General features: G+C 39.6%; 1 protein-coding gene across 47 annotated transcripts in view; it reads left to right on the top strand.

Annotated features, from left to right (window-relative positions):
• ANK2 (ankyrin 2) overlaps positions 1 to 18,861 on the top strand; it is a 732,820-nt gene that overhangs the window by 642,393 nt on the left and 71,566 nt on the right. For 24 of the 47 annotated variants that reach the window (XM_069743800.1, XM_069743806.1, XM_069743797.1 and 21 more), the window contains 3 exons: positions 1,880 to 1,901; positions 4,809 to 10,055; positions 13,641 to 13,715. In XM_069743800.1, the coding sequence (XP_069599901.1) occupies positions 1,880 to 1,901; positions 4,809 to 10,055; positions 13,641 to 13,715 (5,344 nt within the window). The remainder of the gene's footprint in view (positions 1 to 1,879; positions 1,902 to 4,808; positions 10,056 to 13,640; positions 13,716 to 18,861) is intronic. The other 23 variants (XM_069743822.1, XM_069743826.1, XM_069743825.1 and 20 more) reach the window with 1 other exon arrangement.

The following is an 18,861-nucleotide window of genomic DNA, read 5'->3' as shown; positions in this document are numbered from 1 at the left end:
TGAGAGGGCAATTAAGAAAAGGGAAGATAAAGTAATATTGTGGTCAGAGTGAGGAAGATGTGAGTTGGAAAGATTAAATAGGGAGCAGACGTGGGTAAGGATTAGGGCTAACCTTGTGAGTGGCTTTGGAGGGTATAAGTGCCAGGAGTTTGGAGTATCTTGAAATCGTTCATGATGACGGTGGGGTGTGGGTTGAGCGGAAATGTAGTAACCTAGTAATTGATAGATGACAGCTGCTTGGATGTTACAGAGAGAGCAAATACAGACAGACTGTACTTGATAAGAAGGGAAAAGGTGGAATAGAGTTGAAGGAACAGATATCAGATCTGATAGGGAAGGTTGACTCTGCCATGTTTGTTGCTAGGATGGGGAATGCAAGTTATTTGGAGGACAATATGGGGAAATGCTGCAAAGGAAGTAGCATCAGAGAGAGTTATCCATTTTTCTGCTAGGATAAGTCATTAAAAATTAGTATGTCATGGATGTTCAGTAGGAGACTTTATTGCAGACTGAGCATGCATGGTACACTGCAATTTCATTATAAATAACTAAATGCAAAGAATGTAATGGAAACCTTTCACATATTTCTTCACTTAATAAGATACATTGATAAAAGCACTTTAGTGATTATAACCAACTTGAGTTCAGACAACTAAAGCATTAACTTCTTTCTTTAAAGGAAGTCTATTACCCCTAAATTGCAAATTCAGCTATTAAAACATTTATATAGGTGACTCAGCCATATCAATATTAGTAATATATATTTCAGAGTTGTAGTTGCAGATAAATTCACTTTTAACATATATGCAAATGAGGACGCTTTGGTGCACCCATGGTGTGGCCAATGTCTTTGGGCACTTTCCCCCTTCTGATTTATATATCCAGCACTGTCCCTGATCTTGATTGACAGCACTTGACATGAACGATCCTTGTTCCTGCACATGTGCTATGACATTGGAGGAGCCCAGGAGCACACTCACTTGGACAGGCCGGTGTGCACTCAGTCTGGGTATGGGCACACTTTGATTTCTGGTTCCTCTATGAAGCTGCACGTTCGCTAAATTTAATGAGTGGCAGAGATCAGAGTGTGCCTTCACCCACACTAACCACCATGACACTGTGCGCTCGCTCCAGGGCTCCACCAATGTCAGTGCACACTAGCAAGAACGGGACTTTTAGTCTAGAGAGTGCTTTCTGTGAGAAACTCAGCCCTGTCAATCAAGATTAGGGACAGTGCTAGATGCAAAGCTGAGGTGGCGGCATAAGGGTGCCTTAATACATTTACCACACCAATTGTGCGCCGAAGCGCATCATTTGCATATGGATTCAAAGTAAATTTGTCGATAACTACAACTCAAAAGTGTATATGACTTTTACGATATTTATAGAGTCTAAGTCCCCTATATATATGTTTAAGGCTAGGTTCAGATTGCGTTAGGGCAATCCGTTTAGCGCTAAGCGCTAGCGGATTGCGCTAACACAATGTCTTTTTTGGGGTCGCGTTTAATGTCCCCGCTCTCGCAGATCCCCGATCTGCGAGAGCGGGGAACGGACCTCGGGCGCGCCACGGGCGCTGCAAGCAGCGTCCGAGGCGCGTCACAAAACACCGGCACATTGCTAGCGCATGCCGAAAATGGCACGCGCTAGCGATGCGCGTTCCCATTGCTGCCAATGGGTGCGCTAACGAACGCGATGCACGGCGTTAATCGCCATGCAACGCTGTTCGTTAGCGCAGTCCCATTAACGCAATCTGAACCTAGCCTAAGAAGATGAATATGAATTTTGGGGATGACAGAGTCCCTTTATGCATCTTACTATAATATCAAAATCTTCATAAATATTTTTATTTTAATTGTTTATCTTTGTCCTTTTCTTCCAGGGAAATCTAACATCTGAAAAAAGTAAGTGGTTTAATATGTATAAATTAAGCTTTGAATGATTAAATGGAGCTAAGCATGCAAGCCATGCTAACAATTTCAACTAAACTGATACTAACACTTCTCTAATAAAATAATACACATATTATACTAGCATTGTTCATATAACATTTTGTAGGGATCTAAGCTACAACCTAATGATTAAACTCCTAAACTAACCCTTTTCCCTGCTACTGACTTTTCCTGTGACCTTCCCCTTTAATCCTCCTACAAAGCCCATTCCATTTTCTGTTTTTTTGCCGTGCATCTGTTGACATGACATTGTCATCTCATTAACTGGCTAATGACGGTATCAGTTTTGTGCGCACCAAGCAATATCCACATTAGGTTTTCTGCAAACTTAACACCAGCTTACTTCTTGCAGTGCAAATAATGTGTTGCTTGGTCCAAACAGATACTGTCCTAATGCTTTAGATGGCCGCCAACATTACTGTGGTGAAGTGTCAATAGCTTTGTCTTCACTAAACAAGCAGATTATGTTTTTAGTAGTGTCAGCATATTCGTAAAATATCAAATATAGAACCGAGATAACAATAAAAAAATGTTATGGGTAATCAGGCTTCTCAAGGACCAGTCTACTGAAGACAACCCCCTCCATTTTCCCTATGGGCACAGTGATTTCATAGATACCCCATTCTTGGTCTTTACTATGAGTGAATAATGGCAGCTCCTGCTCTGCCAGAAACAGGTTGCCCATGCAATGCATTAATTTGAATGGCTGCTTGAATCAAAGAGGTGTTGTCTTCATTAGACAAAACTCCTTTAAGCAACCACAAAAGTTATTGCAGCCAGCCAGGTGGAGCGTTAGTGCAACCTATGCCTTTTCAGCCTGAACTCTATGTAATCTTTGCAAAAGTCAGTGATACTTATTAATAGTAAAATCTTGGATTGTTAAAAAAGGAAATTCATAGCCACGTATTACAATTTTTGACAGAAATATTCCAATTTAATGTTAAAGTATAATTCTGCGAAAAAAGTAGCTTTAGGCCATGTATTCATTTTACCGAAAATATTTGACTTGCCTATTTCCCAGTATTTAGGAGATTTCAGTGCTGAAGCATGTTCTAGCCATGTGAACAGCACTATGATGAGCCAAGTAGGCAAGTAACATAGCAGATACGCTACCATTCAGCAATCTCTAACTCTAGCAAAACTAATATGAAAGGTAGAACTGTTTGGTCCTTATAGATAGGCTCTTTGCTTTAACTTTTTTATTGGTATTATCAGTAAGAGAGAAGGTAATACCTGCTGCATTATTGGCCTCTTACTAGAGTAAGAAAAATAAATAAATTGTTGCTGTACTTCACCACAGTATGTTGCAGATTCTTCCTTTTACTTTGAGGGCCCACCAGGCCTGTTCCCATAGCACCTTTGCTTTGCATGGAAATAACTTGACTTACATATACAGTGCGTGTGCGTGTTTTGTGTGGATGTATTGACCTTTTGTTTGCTGTGCATAACATCTTGTATTTCAATTCATTTTACATTGATCCATGAAAACTCCTTTTTTCCTATGATTTTGTGGTTCAGACCTCACCTTATGTGTCCTTCAGTATGAGGATACTCCAGTGATAGGATCATACATCCACTTTATTTCAACATTGCATAACATTGAGTTAAACAATCATCTTTCACAAGATTTCTTCCTAGATGAAATGCCGGTTTGTAGCTGGTTCAGATAACTATTTTTACCAGCTCTTCTGCTGCAAGAGAGTGTTTTAAAACATTTTTAGAGGATCAATTTTCAAAATATGGCTAGCATGCACTCATGGTCAGATATAGACTTTTGCCGACATAATGATTGTATTTTATTTTTTCTCTATTTGATTTCCAAAAAAAGTTACATATACCTTACAACGCTCAATGAGGAAACTAAGATAAGTTTAAATCTTCAAACTCTTCTTTGCTGCAAATTCCTCTACTATTTATATCTTCAAGAGATGAAAATAATGCCATGATCCCTACCACTCTGGACTTTGAATATCTGTCCCTTCCATTAAACTGATGGGACAGCTAATCAGAGAACATCTTGGAAGGAATATGGTTTCTTCTTCTTTCATGGAGAAAGTTTTGAAAGACTTTATTGTAATTTCCTTCATTTCTTGCTGGATGATATAGCCAAAAGGAATATGCTACTGTGTAGAATTTATCATTTTAAAGACATTTGGCATTTTGCTATTCTAAATTTGGCATTTAATTCGTTAATAGGTCAGTGTTTTTCAGACATTCATTTTGCATCACCTAAATCTCAGGTACTTGAAAACCATCAAAGAATAAATTGAACTCCTCAATATATATTTCTACAGACCTCTCTGGCAGCAAGAGTTACACTACAATAGATTGGCACACTACTATTTTAATCTCTTTATATGTGATGATATCATATTAAATATGACATTCCTGTACGAGTTCCTCTAACCTGTTTTTCTGGCAGCTAAGTACCACTGGCTTTCTCTTTGAGGCAATCGACAGTCAACAATTGTAGCTCTTCTTTCTATTTTTTTCAATTGGTTGTATAGCATCAAAACAATCTTGAGATGCCTTTGTTCAAATTCACTGTGATTTTGTTTTCTACTTGTAATTTATTTATTCATTTGCTGTTTTGTCTCTGATTTTGTGTTGTCGTTCTGTTGTATGTGTGAGTGTGGCGTAGTATGCATTCTAAGCAAGTTATTTCCTGCCCATTTTCCTTCCCAATTACCTTTCCTTTAGCATGATGTTCAAGGCCGCGTGGATCCACCAACCACGTCAGTTCATTGCATTCACACCCCCACCTCAGCCAGAGCTGTGATTATTTCCTTCATGATTACATTTTTCAGTCACTATTTATTTATTGCCATTTTATGTTAATATTTCTCATTCACCTCAAAGATGATGAAGAAACGGAATCCACGGAAACTTCCATCCTGAAAAGCCATCTTGTCAATGATGAGCCAGTTTTAGCAAGTCCAGATTTGCTGTCTGAAGTGTGTGAAATGAAGCAAGACTTGATAAAAATGAGTGCAATTCTAACTATTGATGCTACTCAAAAGCCATTTTCCGCTAAAAATAAAGAACTTGAGAGAACCGAAGAAGATCCAGGAGAACCGTTTGAAATAGTTGGAAAGGTAAAAGAAGATTTGGAAAAAGTCAATGAAATTCTCAGAACTGGAACCTACTCTAGAGGAAAACATGAAGAAGCTCACTCTTCAAAATCATATAACAAAGATGAAGAGTGGGTTGTTGTAGGAGCTGAAGAAATAGAAGAAGCCAAACTAAGAGCCCTCCAGCAAGATTCCGATGCACCATGCGTAGAAATACGTATAGACCGAGGGGAGAAACCTAGAATAAAAGCGGAAATGCATGAGATGGTTAATTATCTTACAAACGACCTAAATTCTTACTCAACTGATTCTACAACCTCAAGTGGAATTGAAACACAGAAAACAGAACAACGTAAACTTCCACTAGAAATCAAGAAACCAATTCGCCGGAAACTTAGAGAAAGAAGGAGGCAAGAAGAGCTGTATGGTACAAGTGACTCATCAGGGCCAACAACATTTAGTTCAGAAGAGTCATTAGATGATGAAATTGGCCTTACTGTAGTATCTGCTCCAACTGTAAAAGAAGTTTCACCAGTTATTGAAGAAACACCAATCGGGTCAATAAAAGACAAAGTGAAAGCTCTTCAGAAACGAGTTGAAGAAGAACAAATGGGACTTTCAAGCATATCAAGCAAAGTACAGGTAAAGGATATTGTTTCTGAGCCTGCCAAGCAACCAAGTGCACTGTCTGTAGTAAAGCCACCAGTTTCACCATCTTCTAAAACTGAAAAGTTGGAAGAAACTATGTCCGTTCGTGAATTAATGAAAGCATTTCAGTCAGGTCATGATCCATCTAAGGAGAGATCTGGACTTTTTGAGTACAAAACAATAAAATCTGTACAAAAGCAAGGCTCTGTAGAAAGCAAGTTAGGAGATAGTACAGTTCCAATTTCTGATAATAATAAATTGATAGATACAGTGACAGAACATTTAGCTTGTAGTGAAAGTGAGCAGAAGTCCCTCAAAGACCATGTAAGGTTAAAGTCAATCTCCGATAACCAAAAAGAGTACAAGGGAAGTCCATCATTACCCCCTATTGATATTAAAGAGGTAGTGACTCAGATCCATACAAGAGATGAACCTCTTCATTCAATTAATGATGAGGAAATCTATAACGAACGATCGACTATAAGATTAAGAGTTAGCAGCAGTGACCAAGATGTTGATCCACAAATTAGCCCTGACAGGAAAACATCCACAGACTTTTCAGACGTTATTAAAGAAGAGCTTGAAGATAATGACAGTTATTTACAATTTAAACATCTCCCAGAAATTGAAGGTGTTCAGTTAAATTTAGATCAAGTACTCATTAGCCCATTTAATATAACCTTTCCTTCTGAATATGGAACAGATGACCTTCTACCTGCTTTACATTTACAAAGTGGTGCATATGATGATAGCTCAGATAGTCTTAAGCATGAAGGGGTTGCCGATTCACCAAGTGGCAGCTTATTGGAAGGAACACCTCATATGAGCTCTGAAGACAGCTATAAACATGAAGGTTTAGCAGAGACTCCAGGAACAAGCCCTGAAAGCCTATCAGTTTCACCAAAGAAATCCGAAGAACAGACCGATGATCAACTTAACACAGAAAAAGAGGATGCACATGACACTAAATTTGTTACTGAAACAGAAAATAAGGATAACAAATTGACTGAAGTAGACAACAATATCACACACGTAAACCAAGTTCACAGTGATGAAAAATCTCATGATACTGCAGAATGTCCATTAGACTGTAAAGATTCTTTACCTAAAGGTGAACGTCATGGAACTTTAAAAAGCCCTCAAGGACTAGAATTAATTTTCCCTACTAAAAGTTTTCAAGATGATGAGGTCAGCAGCCCTGTGGCTGATGACTCGGTAGCAATTAGTCATCAGGATTCATTGGAAGCAAGCCCAGTGTTAGAAGACAATTCTTCACATAAAACTCCTGATTCATTAGAACCAAGTCCTTCAAAAGAATCACCATGTCATGACTCACTTGAGAGTAGCCCAGTTGAGCAAAAAATTAAGTCTAGTATCTTTATAGGCTCAGCTCTTCATGCAAATTTGAAATCAGACCTGGCATCAGAGTTGGCTCTTCGTTCTAGAATTCTCAGAGATCCAGATGGAAGTGCTGAAGATGATAGCATAGAACAGACTTCACTCATGGAAAGCTCTGGCAAAAGTCCACTTTCCCCTGATACTCCCAGTTCTGAAGAGATAAGTTATGAAGTTACACCCAAAATACAAGACCTACAGGCATTCTCTACCCTTCCAAAGCCAGGTATAATTCCAGAAGTTTCTGAAGAGCAAGAAGAAGATTCAGAAAACGAGCCAAAAAAAAGATTTACACCTGAAGAAGAAATGTTCAAAATGGTAGCAAAGATAAAAATGTTTGATGAGCTGGAGCAAGAAGCAAAGCAGAAAAGAGAATATAAAAAAGAATTCAAGGCAGAAGAATATATATCAGGAAGTGACTCAAAAACCTCAAATGATGATGACATTGAAGAGAATGGTATTAAATTAGTGCAGGATGAAGATGTTCTGATTGTAGTCAAGTCTGTAGAAAGCAGAAAAAGTAGTTCATCTTCAGAAAGTGAACCAGAATTAACCCAGTTGAAAAAAGGAGCAGACTCCGGTTTATTGCCAGACCCTGTAATAAGAGTTCAACCTCCATCTCCACTACCACCAAGCTTAGATTCTGGTTCAAGCCCTGAGGACACAGCTTTTCAACCAATTAAAGACTCATTCAAGACAGAAGAGGTCCAGGCAGATGACATTAGCAGCCAAAACACAAAACAAACAAAATACAGTGGTCATGAAAGTCCCACTTTTACAGAAGATAAAGTTTTGACAGTTGAGGCTGATATTAAAGAGACCTGTATTTCATCATCAATGAAAACACATGTACATGAGAATATTAGTACAGAGCAGTCAATCGCACAAAATCTTACAGATAATGTTCTAGATGCACATGAAAGTGCATCTGATTTTAAAGAGATAATCAATGTAGAAAAAGATCATATAGCTTCTTGCGATGTATCTGTCAAGGAACCCTATGGTTCTCAGTGTCCAGAACTCACGTCAGTGTATAACAATGTAACATATCCAATTCAGAGTGATATATCTCTTTTTGATGATAGCAGTGCATGTAAATCATTTGCTTCATCATCATTAGTGATTCAGAATGATTTCTGTCAAACATCGGTATCTTCACAATCACAAAATGACACAATAGAGCATGACCGTACTGTCTCAGTGCCTGAAATCACAAGTCCTTATGAAAATGTCCCAATAGAACACTTTTTTACTAGTCAAGACACTGCACATGACATAAGTATGGTTGAAAGCCTATCACACGGTAAAGATGAAGATACCTTCCAGCAGGAAAAAGGTGCACCCAGGTCTTCCTCAACTGATGGTGAATGTTTTAAAACAGATGCCTTAATAAGTGAAACCACAGAACATCAAAGTAAACACATTATTATAACTAAATCTGAAGCTGAACCAGACTCATGGAGTTCCATCAGAGAAGATGATGAAGCTTTTGAAGCACGTGTTAAAGAAGAAGAGCAAAAAATATTTGGATTGATGGTAGATAAACAGTCACAGGGAACTACACCTGACACTACTCCAGCACGTACACCCACTGAAGAGGGCACCCCATCCAGTGAGCAAAATCCCTTTATGTTTCAAGAAGGGAAACTTTTTGAAATGACCCGCAGTGGAGCTATAGATATGACCAAAAGAAATTATGCCGATGAAAGCTTTCACTTTTTTCAAATAGGACAGCAGTGTGCAGAAGGTGTACAAGAAGACATCAAAGAAGAGAGTGGAGAAGAAGAGTCACCAAACCATGAAAGTTTATCAGATCCATTTTCTGTTGTAGAAACTGATGTAACAGAAAGTGAATTACAAGATACAACAGAATCCCCGTTTGATAGTCAGTCGATTGGTGAATCTGAAGTAGATGTTGATGATATTGAAACAGACTCTAATAAAACAGAGCAAAAGTTAAGAATTAAAATGGGTGTTTCTGCTTCCTCAAAAACATCTAAAAAGGATGCTGAAGTGATTTCTGCACAGGAGAATTTAACAAATGTGTCAAATACTCAGGAGTACTATGATAGTTCACTAGACTCTTGGACACCATCTCCCGATTACTCTATAGTAGATATGCATATAGATTTTGCTACCATCCCAAAGTTTGTGACTTCTGAACGAAATGAATCCCCAGAATCTTCACCAGAAGAACAGAAGTCTGTAATTGAAATCCCAACTGCAGATGTAGAAAGTGGATCCTCTTTTCTATCAAACTCCAAAATTCCTGTAAGATCTGTTTCGGCAGTATGTGAAGAAAGTCCACAAAGTTTTATATCTGCTAATACTGAAAGCTGCTTTACAAATGTTGGTCTTACAATGGGGGAAGATCAAAAGCCAAAGTCCAAGATCCCTGTTAAAACAACTTTAACTAAAACTGAACAATCCTTCACATTTCCAGATAGATCTAGTAGCAAAATACCTGTGAAACAAGATAATAGAACTAAATCGGAGTCTGATGCTCGTACATCAGATTCTAAAATAAAAACAACCATTAAAACCAAAAGTTGCACAGAATCTCATTGTGAGATTTCTGAAAGGTCTAGCCAGGTAGTTAAGGGAGAAAGTGTTGAGGTAACTAAGCAAAAATCATCCAAACTTCCAGTGAAAGCTAAGAGTTTGTCACCTGCCCAATCATCATCATCATCAGCAACAACAGAGCAGGAACGTTTCTTTGAAATGTACAAGAATTCTATTGATTTCTTCGAAGAAATTAGTGATGAGGCATCAAAATTAGTGGACAGGCTTACCCAGGCTGAAAAGGAACAAGAACCACTATCTGACGATGAGAGCAGTGCCTTTGATATTTCAGTCATTGAAAATCTTCCAATGTCTGGAACCCAGCCATCTGTTCCAGAAGACATCTTTGATACAAGACCTATATGGGATGAGTCAGTAGAAACTCAAATTGAACGTATTCCAGATGACCATAGCCATGATATTGCACAAGGTATTTGCCAAAGAAATTGGGATTTTCCTTTGTTATGCATGTCATAGATTTTGAATTCACTTTCTGTGTTTTGTGAACATTTTCTTTTGTGGTGATTGTTTTTGTTGATGCATGTCGTGTCTGTTTTTTATGTTGTAAAAAGTCATCACTATCTGTGACACAAATCTCAAGATTGGACATTGTGAAGGCTTAATAAAGCTATAAAATGACCCATAATATGAAGGGTCATTTAGGTCAGTGTGAAGGTTTGCAAAGACTGATCTTTTTGTAACAAACATGGACTACCTTGACTAAAATAATAAATACATGTGGTCAGGCTCGGACTGGCTCACAGGTGAACAGGGGAATCCCCCGGAGGGCCCCTGTGGAGATCTAGGCCCCCAGCCTTACTGTATGGGCATTATTTTTATAATTTACTTGATTCTCTCTGTACAGAAAAAAACAGAATCCCATAATTCATTAACCAAACTACCCAGTTCATTATTACCGTATATACTTGAATATAAGCTGAGAATTTCAGCCCATTTTTTTTAGGCTGAAATAGTCCCTCTCGGCTTATACTCGAGTCATACCCAGGGCTCGGCAGGGGAGGGGGAGCGGCAGCTGTCTAATAATACTCACCTGCTCCTGGCGCGGTCCCTGCACGTCCCTGGTCCTCCGGGTGCCGGCAGCTTCTTCCTGTAGTGAGTGCTCACATGGTACCGCTCATTACAGTAATGAATATGGACTTCACTCCCATAGCTGCTGCATCCCCATGCTGTAGACGTAGTCAGCCTGCAAAAAAAATGATAGTCCCATAGTGGGACTAAGTAAAAAAGTTTTAAAAAAAAAGTAAAAACATTTTTTTTTAAATTGTAAAAATATATATTTTTAAAAAATAATAATAAAAAATCAAAAGATATATATCTATAAATAAATATCTGAATGAAAAAAATAAAAACAATAAAAGTACACATATTTGGTATCGCTGAGTCCACAACGACCTGACCTATAAAACTGTCCCACTAGGTAACCCCTTTAGTAAACACCATAAAAAAAAACAATAAAAAAAAACAATACTTTATCATCATACTGCTGAACAAAAAGTGGAATAAAATGTGATAAAAACATGCTACCGCAAAAAAACAAGCCACCATACAGCTCCATCAGCGAAAAGATGAAAAAGTTAAAAATTGTAAGTAAGGCTCAGCGCGCATTTATCCTGCGCTCTGCGCTGAGCACTTGCATCAGGGTTTCCATGTAAATCTCTGAAATACGTGACTCAGACCGAACCTCTCATGGAAGATTCCCTATAATGAGGCAGATGGAGGCACTGTGAACGTCATATTACCTGTGATCCCGCAGTGTCCATCTTTTTAGGATTGCATAAAAGTGCCGTTGGCCACAGTTTTGTGCACTTCTGAAAAAAAGGACACCGCTCAACAGAGGCCAGACAGAGTCCAGACTAACTGCTGTCTCAGAGTGAATGGTTTCCTCGGGGGTTTCATGTGAATCACGTCACTCTGAGATTTAAATGGAAACCCCAAAGTACCGTAAGTCTTCAGCATAGAGCACTGGATAACTGTGATTCAAAACTTTATGTAAAATGTTCTTAATAAAACCTTCAACTCAATCCACAAAAGAAAAAGAAAGTCCCCACTCAGGTCTGTCAAATGTCAATGGAAATAAAGGGGGCTTCCACGTTACTGTTAGTACAAAAGCTCTAGAAAAGTGAAATGGCTCCTCACCCGCCAAAAGAAATTCAGCAGATTCTGCGCTTTCAAATCCAAATGCCCCCTCCCTTCTGAGCCCACCAGTGTACCGAAAGCGCATATTGCATCCACTTTTGACATTTCTGATGTGTTGGGAGCCCACCTAACTAATGTGATTTATTTTATTTTCACGGCTCAATGTTCTAAACTTCTGTGAAGCACCTGGGGGTTCAAGGTGGTGCTGAACATGCATCTAAGTACATTCCTTGAGGGATCTAGTTTCCAAAATGGTGTCACTTGTGGGGTTTTTTCACTGTTTAGGCACATCAGGGGCTCTCCAAATGGGACATGATGTCCGCTAATGATTCCAGGAAATTTTACATTCAAAAAGTCAAATGACACTCCTTCCCTTCCGAGCCTTGCCGTACGCCCAAACAGAAGTTTTCTCCCTCATATGGGGTATCAGCATGCTCATGATAAATTAGACAACACATTTTGGGGTACATTTTTTTCTGTTACCCCTGTCAAAATAAAAAAATGGATCTGAAGTCGATTTTTTTGTGAAAAAAGTTAAATGGTAATTTATTTTTTCAAAAAATTCCTGTGAAGCACCTAAACTTCTTGAATGTGATTTTGAGCACCTTGAGGGATGCAGTTTTTAGAATTGTGTTTCTTTTGGTTATCTTCTATCATATAGACCCCTCAAAGTGACTTCAAATGTGAGGTGGTCCCTAAAGAAATGGTTCTGTAAATCTTGCTTGAAAAAATGCTGGTCAACTTTTAACGCTTAATAACTTTCTAACAAAAAAAAAAATTGGTTCCAAAATTGTGCTGATGTAAAGTAGACATGTGAGAAATCTTATTTATTAACTATTTTGTGTGGCATATCTCTTTATATTAAGGGAAAAGATTCGATACACTTTTCCAACAAGAGGTAAAAAACCACAGACATGCAACAACATTGTAATACATTCTACATGATACAAAAATGGAGTGCTCACTTCACTAATGTAATCAAATGACAATTCTTTATTTAATTATGCAAAAATTCGATTGCAAACATATACAAATGAAAAATAATTCAACAATGAGGTGATCAAAGAGAAGACATAGTATCACCCTGAGGGCAATAATATTGGGAAAGAATTACCAGCTGCTGGGAAGCATTCATAGAGGGAAAATGACATGTACTGCATTCACATTTCAATTCTAGTAACTCCCCTGTATAGATCTCTTATAGTAACCCATGTTGGTGTGTAAACATTGATGATTCTGAATAGGCGACCCATACTATGATCATGGTTATCTTCCTCTAGCTTTTCAGGTAATATTGGTTATCAGTGATAATACAGTATTCGCAAAGTGCAAATGCATATATCCATGATCATTGATGTAACTTACCCATAATAAAGTGCCAGTGCAGAGCTCCATGGGGCCACTCACAAATGGCTCATCTTTTCATCATGGCTTTGGCTGCAGAGAATCTGCAGTATAATCTGCATGTACAGCTTTGCTTTGGACTTGCTGATATGTGCCGAACATCGGTCTACCCTAAGAAGTACGCTGGACACGCACAGGCGCTTCATTCACATTATTTAACTATTTGAAACTGAGCAGCTGTCCTGTAATTCTCGATAAATGAATATGCAGTGAACTTCACTCTTTGCAGACCTCACACTGATTTGATCTATTAGGTTTTTATATTTTGTACAAATTTTGCTCTTATTCTCTGTTTCTTTTCACTCTAAAAACGCTTCCAGATCATATTATTACTATAGCAAGATAAAGTGAGATCTTATCACTAGTAACTTTTACATTTGTTTTTTTTTTAACTCTTTCAGAAAACAATTACGCACTGGTGACATATTCTATTGTTTTGGTTTTTATTCTATAGATTTTGAGGAAGACCAAGAGAGGACAGAGCAGAGACTTGCTCATATTGCTGACCATCTGGGCTTTAGCTGGACTGGTAATGTTTTAAATCGAAATATCTTTATTATTATGAATTGTCATATGGGTGCGTGCCTCTCACAGCAGTATCGCTGCTATGGAAAGCTCTCGGATATCTGTATTTGCATACTGCTTTGTGTTTTTATGTTATGGTCAAATTCACAAGAAAAACCTATGTAAGTACATTTACTATTTGTTTATTAAAGGGAAACTGTTAGCAGAGTTATGCTGACAGCAGCATGATATAGGGATAGAGACCCTGATTGCTGCAATGTGTTACTTACAGTGGGGAAAAAAGTATTTAGACAGCCACCAATTGTGCAAGTTTTCCCACTTAAAAAGATGAGATGATGTCTGTAGTTGACATCATTGGTAGATCACAACTAAGAGTCAAAATGAGAAAACAAATCCAGAAAATCACCTTGTCTGATTTGGCAAGATTTATTTTGCAAATTATGGTGGAAAATAAGTATTTGGCCATTAACAAAAGTTCCTCTCAATATTTTGTCATATATCCTTTGTTGGCAATGACAGAGGTCAAAAGTTTTCTTTAAGGCCGGTTTCACACTTGCGTTTGGGTAGAGTGCATAGGGCTGCGTACGTCCTCCCTTAAGCTTTGTCTGCTTCCGAACTTCTTCCCTTAACCCCTTTCTGATCTCGGACGGGATAGTACGTCCGAGGTCAGAACCCCCGCTTTGATGCAGGGCTCCGGCGGTGAGTCCGCATCAAAGCCGGGACATGTCAGCTGTTTTGAACAGCTGACATGTGCCCACAATAGCGGCGGGTGAAATCGTGATTCACCCGCCGCTATTAACTAGTTAAATGCCGCTGTCAAACGATGACAGCCGCATTTAACCGGAGCTTCCGGCCATCCGGCCAGAGATGAGCGCATCTCCGACCCCCGACACATGATCGGGGGTGAGCGATGCATCAGAATAGTAACCATAGAGGTCCTTGTGACCTCTATGGTTACTGATCCCGGCAAGCTGTGAGTGCCACCCTGTGGTCGGTGCTCATAGCAAGCCTGTTAAGCTACATAACCGCGATCTGATGATCGCTGCTATGTAGCAGAGCCGATCAAGTTGTGCCAGCTTCTAGCCTCCCATGGATGCTATTGAAGCTTGACAAAAGTAAAAAAAAAAATTTAAAAAAATGTGAAAAAAATAAAAAAAAATATAAAAGTTTAAATCACCCCCCTTTCGCCCCTACACATATTTGGTATCGCCGCGTTCAGAATCACTCGATCTATCAATTTAAAAAAAGGATTAACCTAATCGCTAAATGGCGTAGTGAGAAAAAAATTCGAAACACCAGAATTAAGTTTTTTTGGTCGCTATAACATTGCTTTAAAATGCAATAATGGGCGATCAAAAGAACATATCTGCACCAAAATGGTATTATTAAAAACGCCATCTCGGCACGCAAAAAATAAGATAAGCCCTCAACCGACCCCAGATCATGAAAAATGGAGACGCTACGGATATCAGAAAATGGCGCAATTTTTGTTTTTGTTTTTTTTTTAGCAAACTTTGGAATTTTTTTTCACCACTTAGATAAAAGAGAACCTAGACATGTTTGGTGTCTATGAACTCGTAATGACCTGGAGAATCATAATGGCAGGCCAGTTTTAGCATTTAGTGAACCTAGCAAAAAAGCCAAACAAAAAACAAGTGTGGAATTGCACTTTTTTTGCAATTTCACCGCACTAGGAATTTTTTCCCGTTTTCTAGTACACGACATGCTAAAACCAATGATGTCATTCAAAAGTAAAACTTGTTTTGCAAAAAATAAGCCCTCACATGGCCATATTGACGGAAAAATAAAAAGTTATGGCTCTGGGAAGGAGGGGAGCGAAAAACGAACATGGAAAAACGGGAAATCCCAAGGTCATGAAGGGGTTAAGCTCCGCCTACTTCCGCATGCATCCTGCGTACCTATCTTTAACATTGGGTACACAGGGACATGCGTTGTATGCGGATGCGTCGTTTTGATGTGCCTGCTGACCGCACGGGAACGCAACATGTTGCATTCTCTTGCAGTTGGCAGGCACGTGAAAACGATGCATGCAGACGCATCCGCATACAACGCATGTCCCTGCGTACCCAATGTTAAAGATAGGTACGCAGGATCCATACGGAAGTAGGCAGAGCTTAAGGGAAGCAGTTCGTAAGTAGGCGGAGCTTAAGGGAGGAAGTACGCAGCCCTACGCACACTACCCAAATGCAAGTTTGAAACCGGCCTAAGTTTTCACAAGGTTGGCACACACTGTTGGTGGTATGTTGGCCCATTGCTCCATGCAGATCTCCTCTAGAGCAGTGATGTTTTGGGCCTGTCGCTGGGCAACACGAACTTTCAACTCCCTTCAAAGGTTTTCTATGGGGTTAAGATCTGTAAACTGGCTAGGCCACTCCAGGACCTTTATATGCTTCTTACGAAGCCACGCCTTCCTTGTCCTGGCGATGTGTTTGGGATCATTATCATTCTGAAAGACCCATCCACGTTTCATCTTCAATGCCCTTGCTGATGGAAGGAGGTTTGCACTCAAGATCTCAGGATACATGGCCCCATACATTCTTTCATGTACATGGAGCAGTCGTCCTGGTCCCTTTGCAGAGAAACATCCCCAAAGCATTATGTTGCCACCCCCATGCTTCAGAGTAGGTATGGTGTTCTTTGGATGCAACTCCGCATTCTGTCTCCTCCAAACATGATAAGTTTTGTTTCTACCTTTCTCTGTTCAACTTTGGTTTCATCAGACCATATGACATTTCTCCTAATACTCTTCTGGATAATCCAAATGCTCTCTAGCAAACTTCAGACGGGCCCAGACATGTACTGGCTTAAGCAGGGGGACACGTCTGGCACTGCAGGATCTTAGTCCCTGGCGGCGTAGTGTGTTACTGAAGTTAGCCTTTGTTACGTTGGTCCCAGCTCTATGCAGGTCATTCACTAGTTCCCCTCCGTGTAGTTCTGGGATTTTTGCTCACCGTTCTTGTGATCATTTTGACCCCACGGGGTGAGATCTTGCGTGGAGCCCCAGATCAAGGGAGATTATCAGTGGTCTTGTATGTCTTCCATTTTCGAAAAGGCTAACAAGTGTTTACCCTACAAACAAGATTAAAATATACCTTTTAATAAATCTCCTTTAAAAAGCAAACATTCACCAAAGCAAGAAACTGTGCTGACTTTAAAAAACTTGCACCAACAACTCCCTCAAACTCTGCCTATCAGCGGAGGTTGGCACCCTAAATAAGGTATGAGTATGGCGCCCCCGCTCCTCGGCAGCTGTCCCTGTAACTCCTAGATGGCCCTATGCTGGTGCGACAATCACCCAATAATCAAAACATAGAGGATAGAAGAATAGGGGGCCTCAAACGAGGAAAAAATATATACAAAGGCAGAGAAACAACGTGTGAAGGTGCTTATGAACAATGATCAATGTCACATCGATTAAAATGACATGTGCATAATAAAAATGTACCCTGCTATGCTGTTCCCTGCTACTGGTATTCTTAACTGGCAGCGGGGGATGGCACCATACTTGTCAGCGTAATTGGCGCACCCGCTCCACGGTGGCTGACCCTGCACAGTCCCTTGTGTTGATTCAAACCAAGGCTTATTCACATGAATATAAAGGCAGGTCCATCAGCTAGAAAAATATAAGCATTCATAATTGCTGAATGGAAAGTTTTTGAAAACATGATAAATTCATTGAACAATAACAGCAAGCAAGGGTACTTAAGGTTTAGATGTCCAGAAGGACCTCTACGTGTTTCACCATTAGGATCATCAGGAGGTCAGATATGTTGCTGCATGGTATACATCAGTGCTCACTGTTATATAGATATCCCAGTATGCTTCGTGGCACTCACGCTAAACTCCAGAGATATGCATCAACTAATACATCATCAGGTATAGTCCATTGCCAAATAAATGCTTCAAGAAAATTGTGCTTAACCTCCTAGATTTTCCAAAACCGAGCCAACATCACAGCACATGTGCAAAGATAATGTATTTTGACCCATCAGCGGAACCGGAGGGGGTACACCGGAAGCGCTTCAATAGCTTATACAGCGTGCGCACCACATGGAACGCATACCCATTTCCTGTTCACAATGATTCCTACTGCGCATGTCTATGACGCGGGACCCTCAATCCCGGAAGTGAAGAGCTGGGTACCGGACCTAGATCATCTATTGTAGTCCGGGGCGTTCCAAGCTGGAACGCAAGTCCATCAGATTTATATAAGATCCAGTACATAATTATGGGTCACAAATACAAATTTTAACAGAAGGAGCACATAATGAAGGAATATTGATTAGAGAGCAATATCAGAATCCACATTACTAAGAATGGAGTTGATAAATATACCAATCCTCACAACAATTTGTGACCCCCATAAAAAGGGGGTATAACTGAGCAATTAATTCATATTTATAGTCCACAATTCAGAACAACAAGGTAATAATAACCAAATACGCCAACCTAATTAACCTCAAAGGAAGCATGCATAGGCAAGATTTGAATTGATACCCGCAGAGGTCAAATAATCTAATCAATGAATCCAGGCACACTCCTTCTGGAGTTTAAATTTGTCCAGATTACCACCCCACGGGTTTGGTGTGACCACTTCATTGATGCTAAAGGCAATGTCACCGGTATTGCCCTGGTGTACCCCATTTACATGTCTAGCCAAAGGCGTATGCCATTTGTGCCTAATGTCACCAATGTGCTCACCAACCCTCCTTTTAAATTCCCTTGTGGTTTTACCAACAGTCTTTGGGGCAACAACAAGATGCTACATAAACAAGCCCCATGGACCTACAATTGGAGAAATCTCGCAGGTACAATGTCTTCCATTTTCTTATTGCTCCCACAGTTGATTTCATCACACCAAGCTGCTTGCCTATTGCAGATTCAGTCTTCCCAGCCTGGTGCAGGGCTGCAATTTTGTTTCTGGTGTCCTTTGACAGCTCTTTGGTCTTCACCACAGGGAGTTTGGAGTGTGACTATTTGAAGTTGTGGACATGTGTCTTTTATACTGATAACAAGTTCAAACAGGTGCCATTACTACTGGTAATGAGTGGAGGACAGAGGAGCCTCTTAAAGAAGAAGTTACAGATCTGTGAGAGCCAGAAATCTTGCATGTTTTTAGGTGACCAAAT

Source organism: Ranitomeya imitator, chromosome 1, assembly GCF_032444005.1.
Source record: "Ranitomeya imitator isolate aRanImi1 chromosome 1, aRanImi1.pri, whole genome shotgun sequence".
Classification (NCBI taxonomy): Eukaryota; Metazoa; Chordata; class Amphibia; order Anura; family Dendrobatidae; genus Ranitomeya; species Ranitomeya imitator.
The sequence above is the reverse complement of the archived record's forward strand: the minus strand, read 5'-3'. Positions and strand labels throughout refer to the sequence as shown.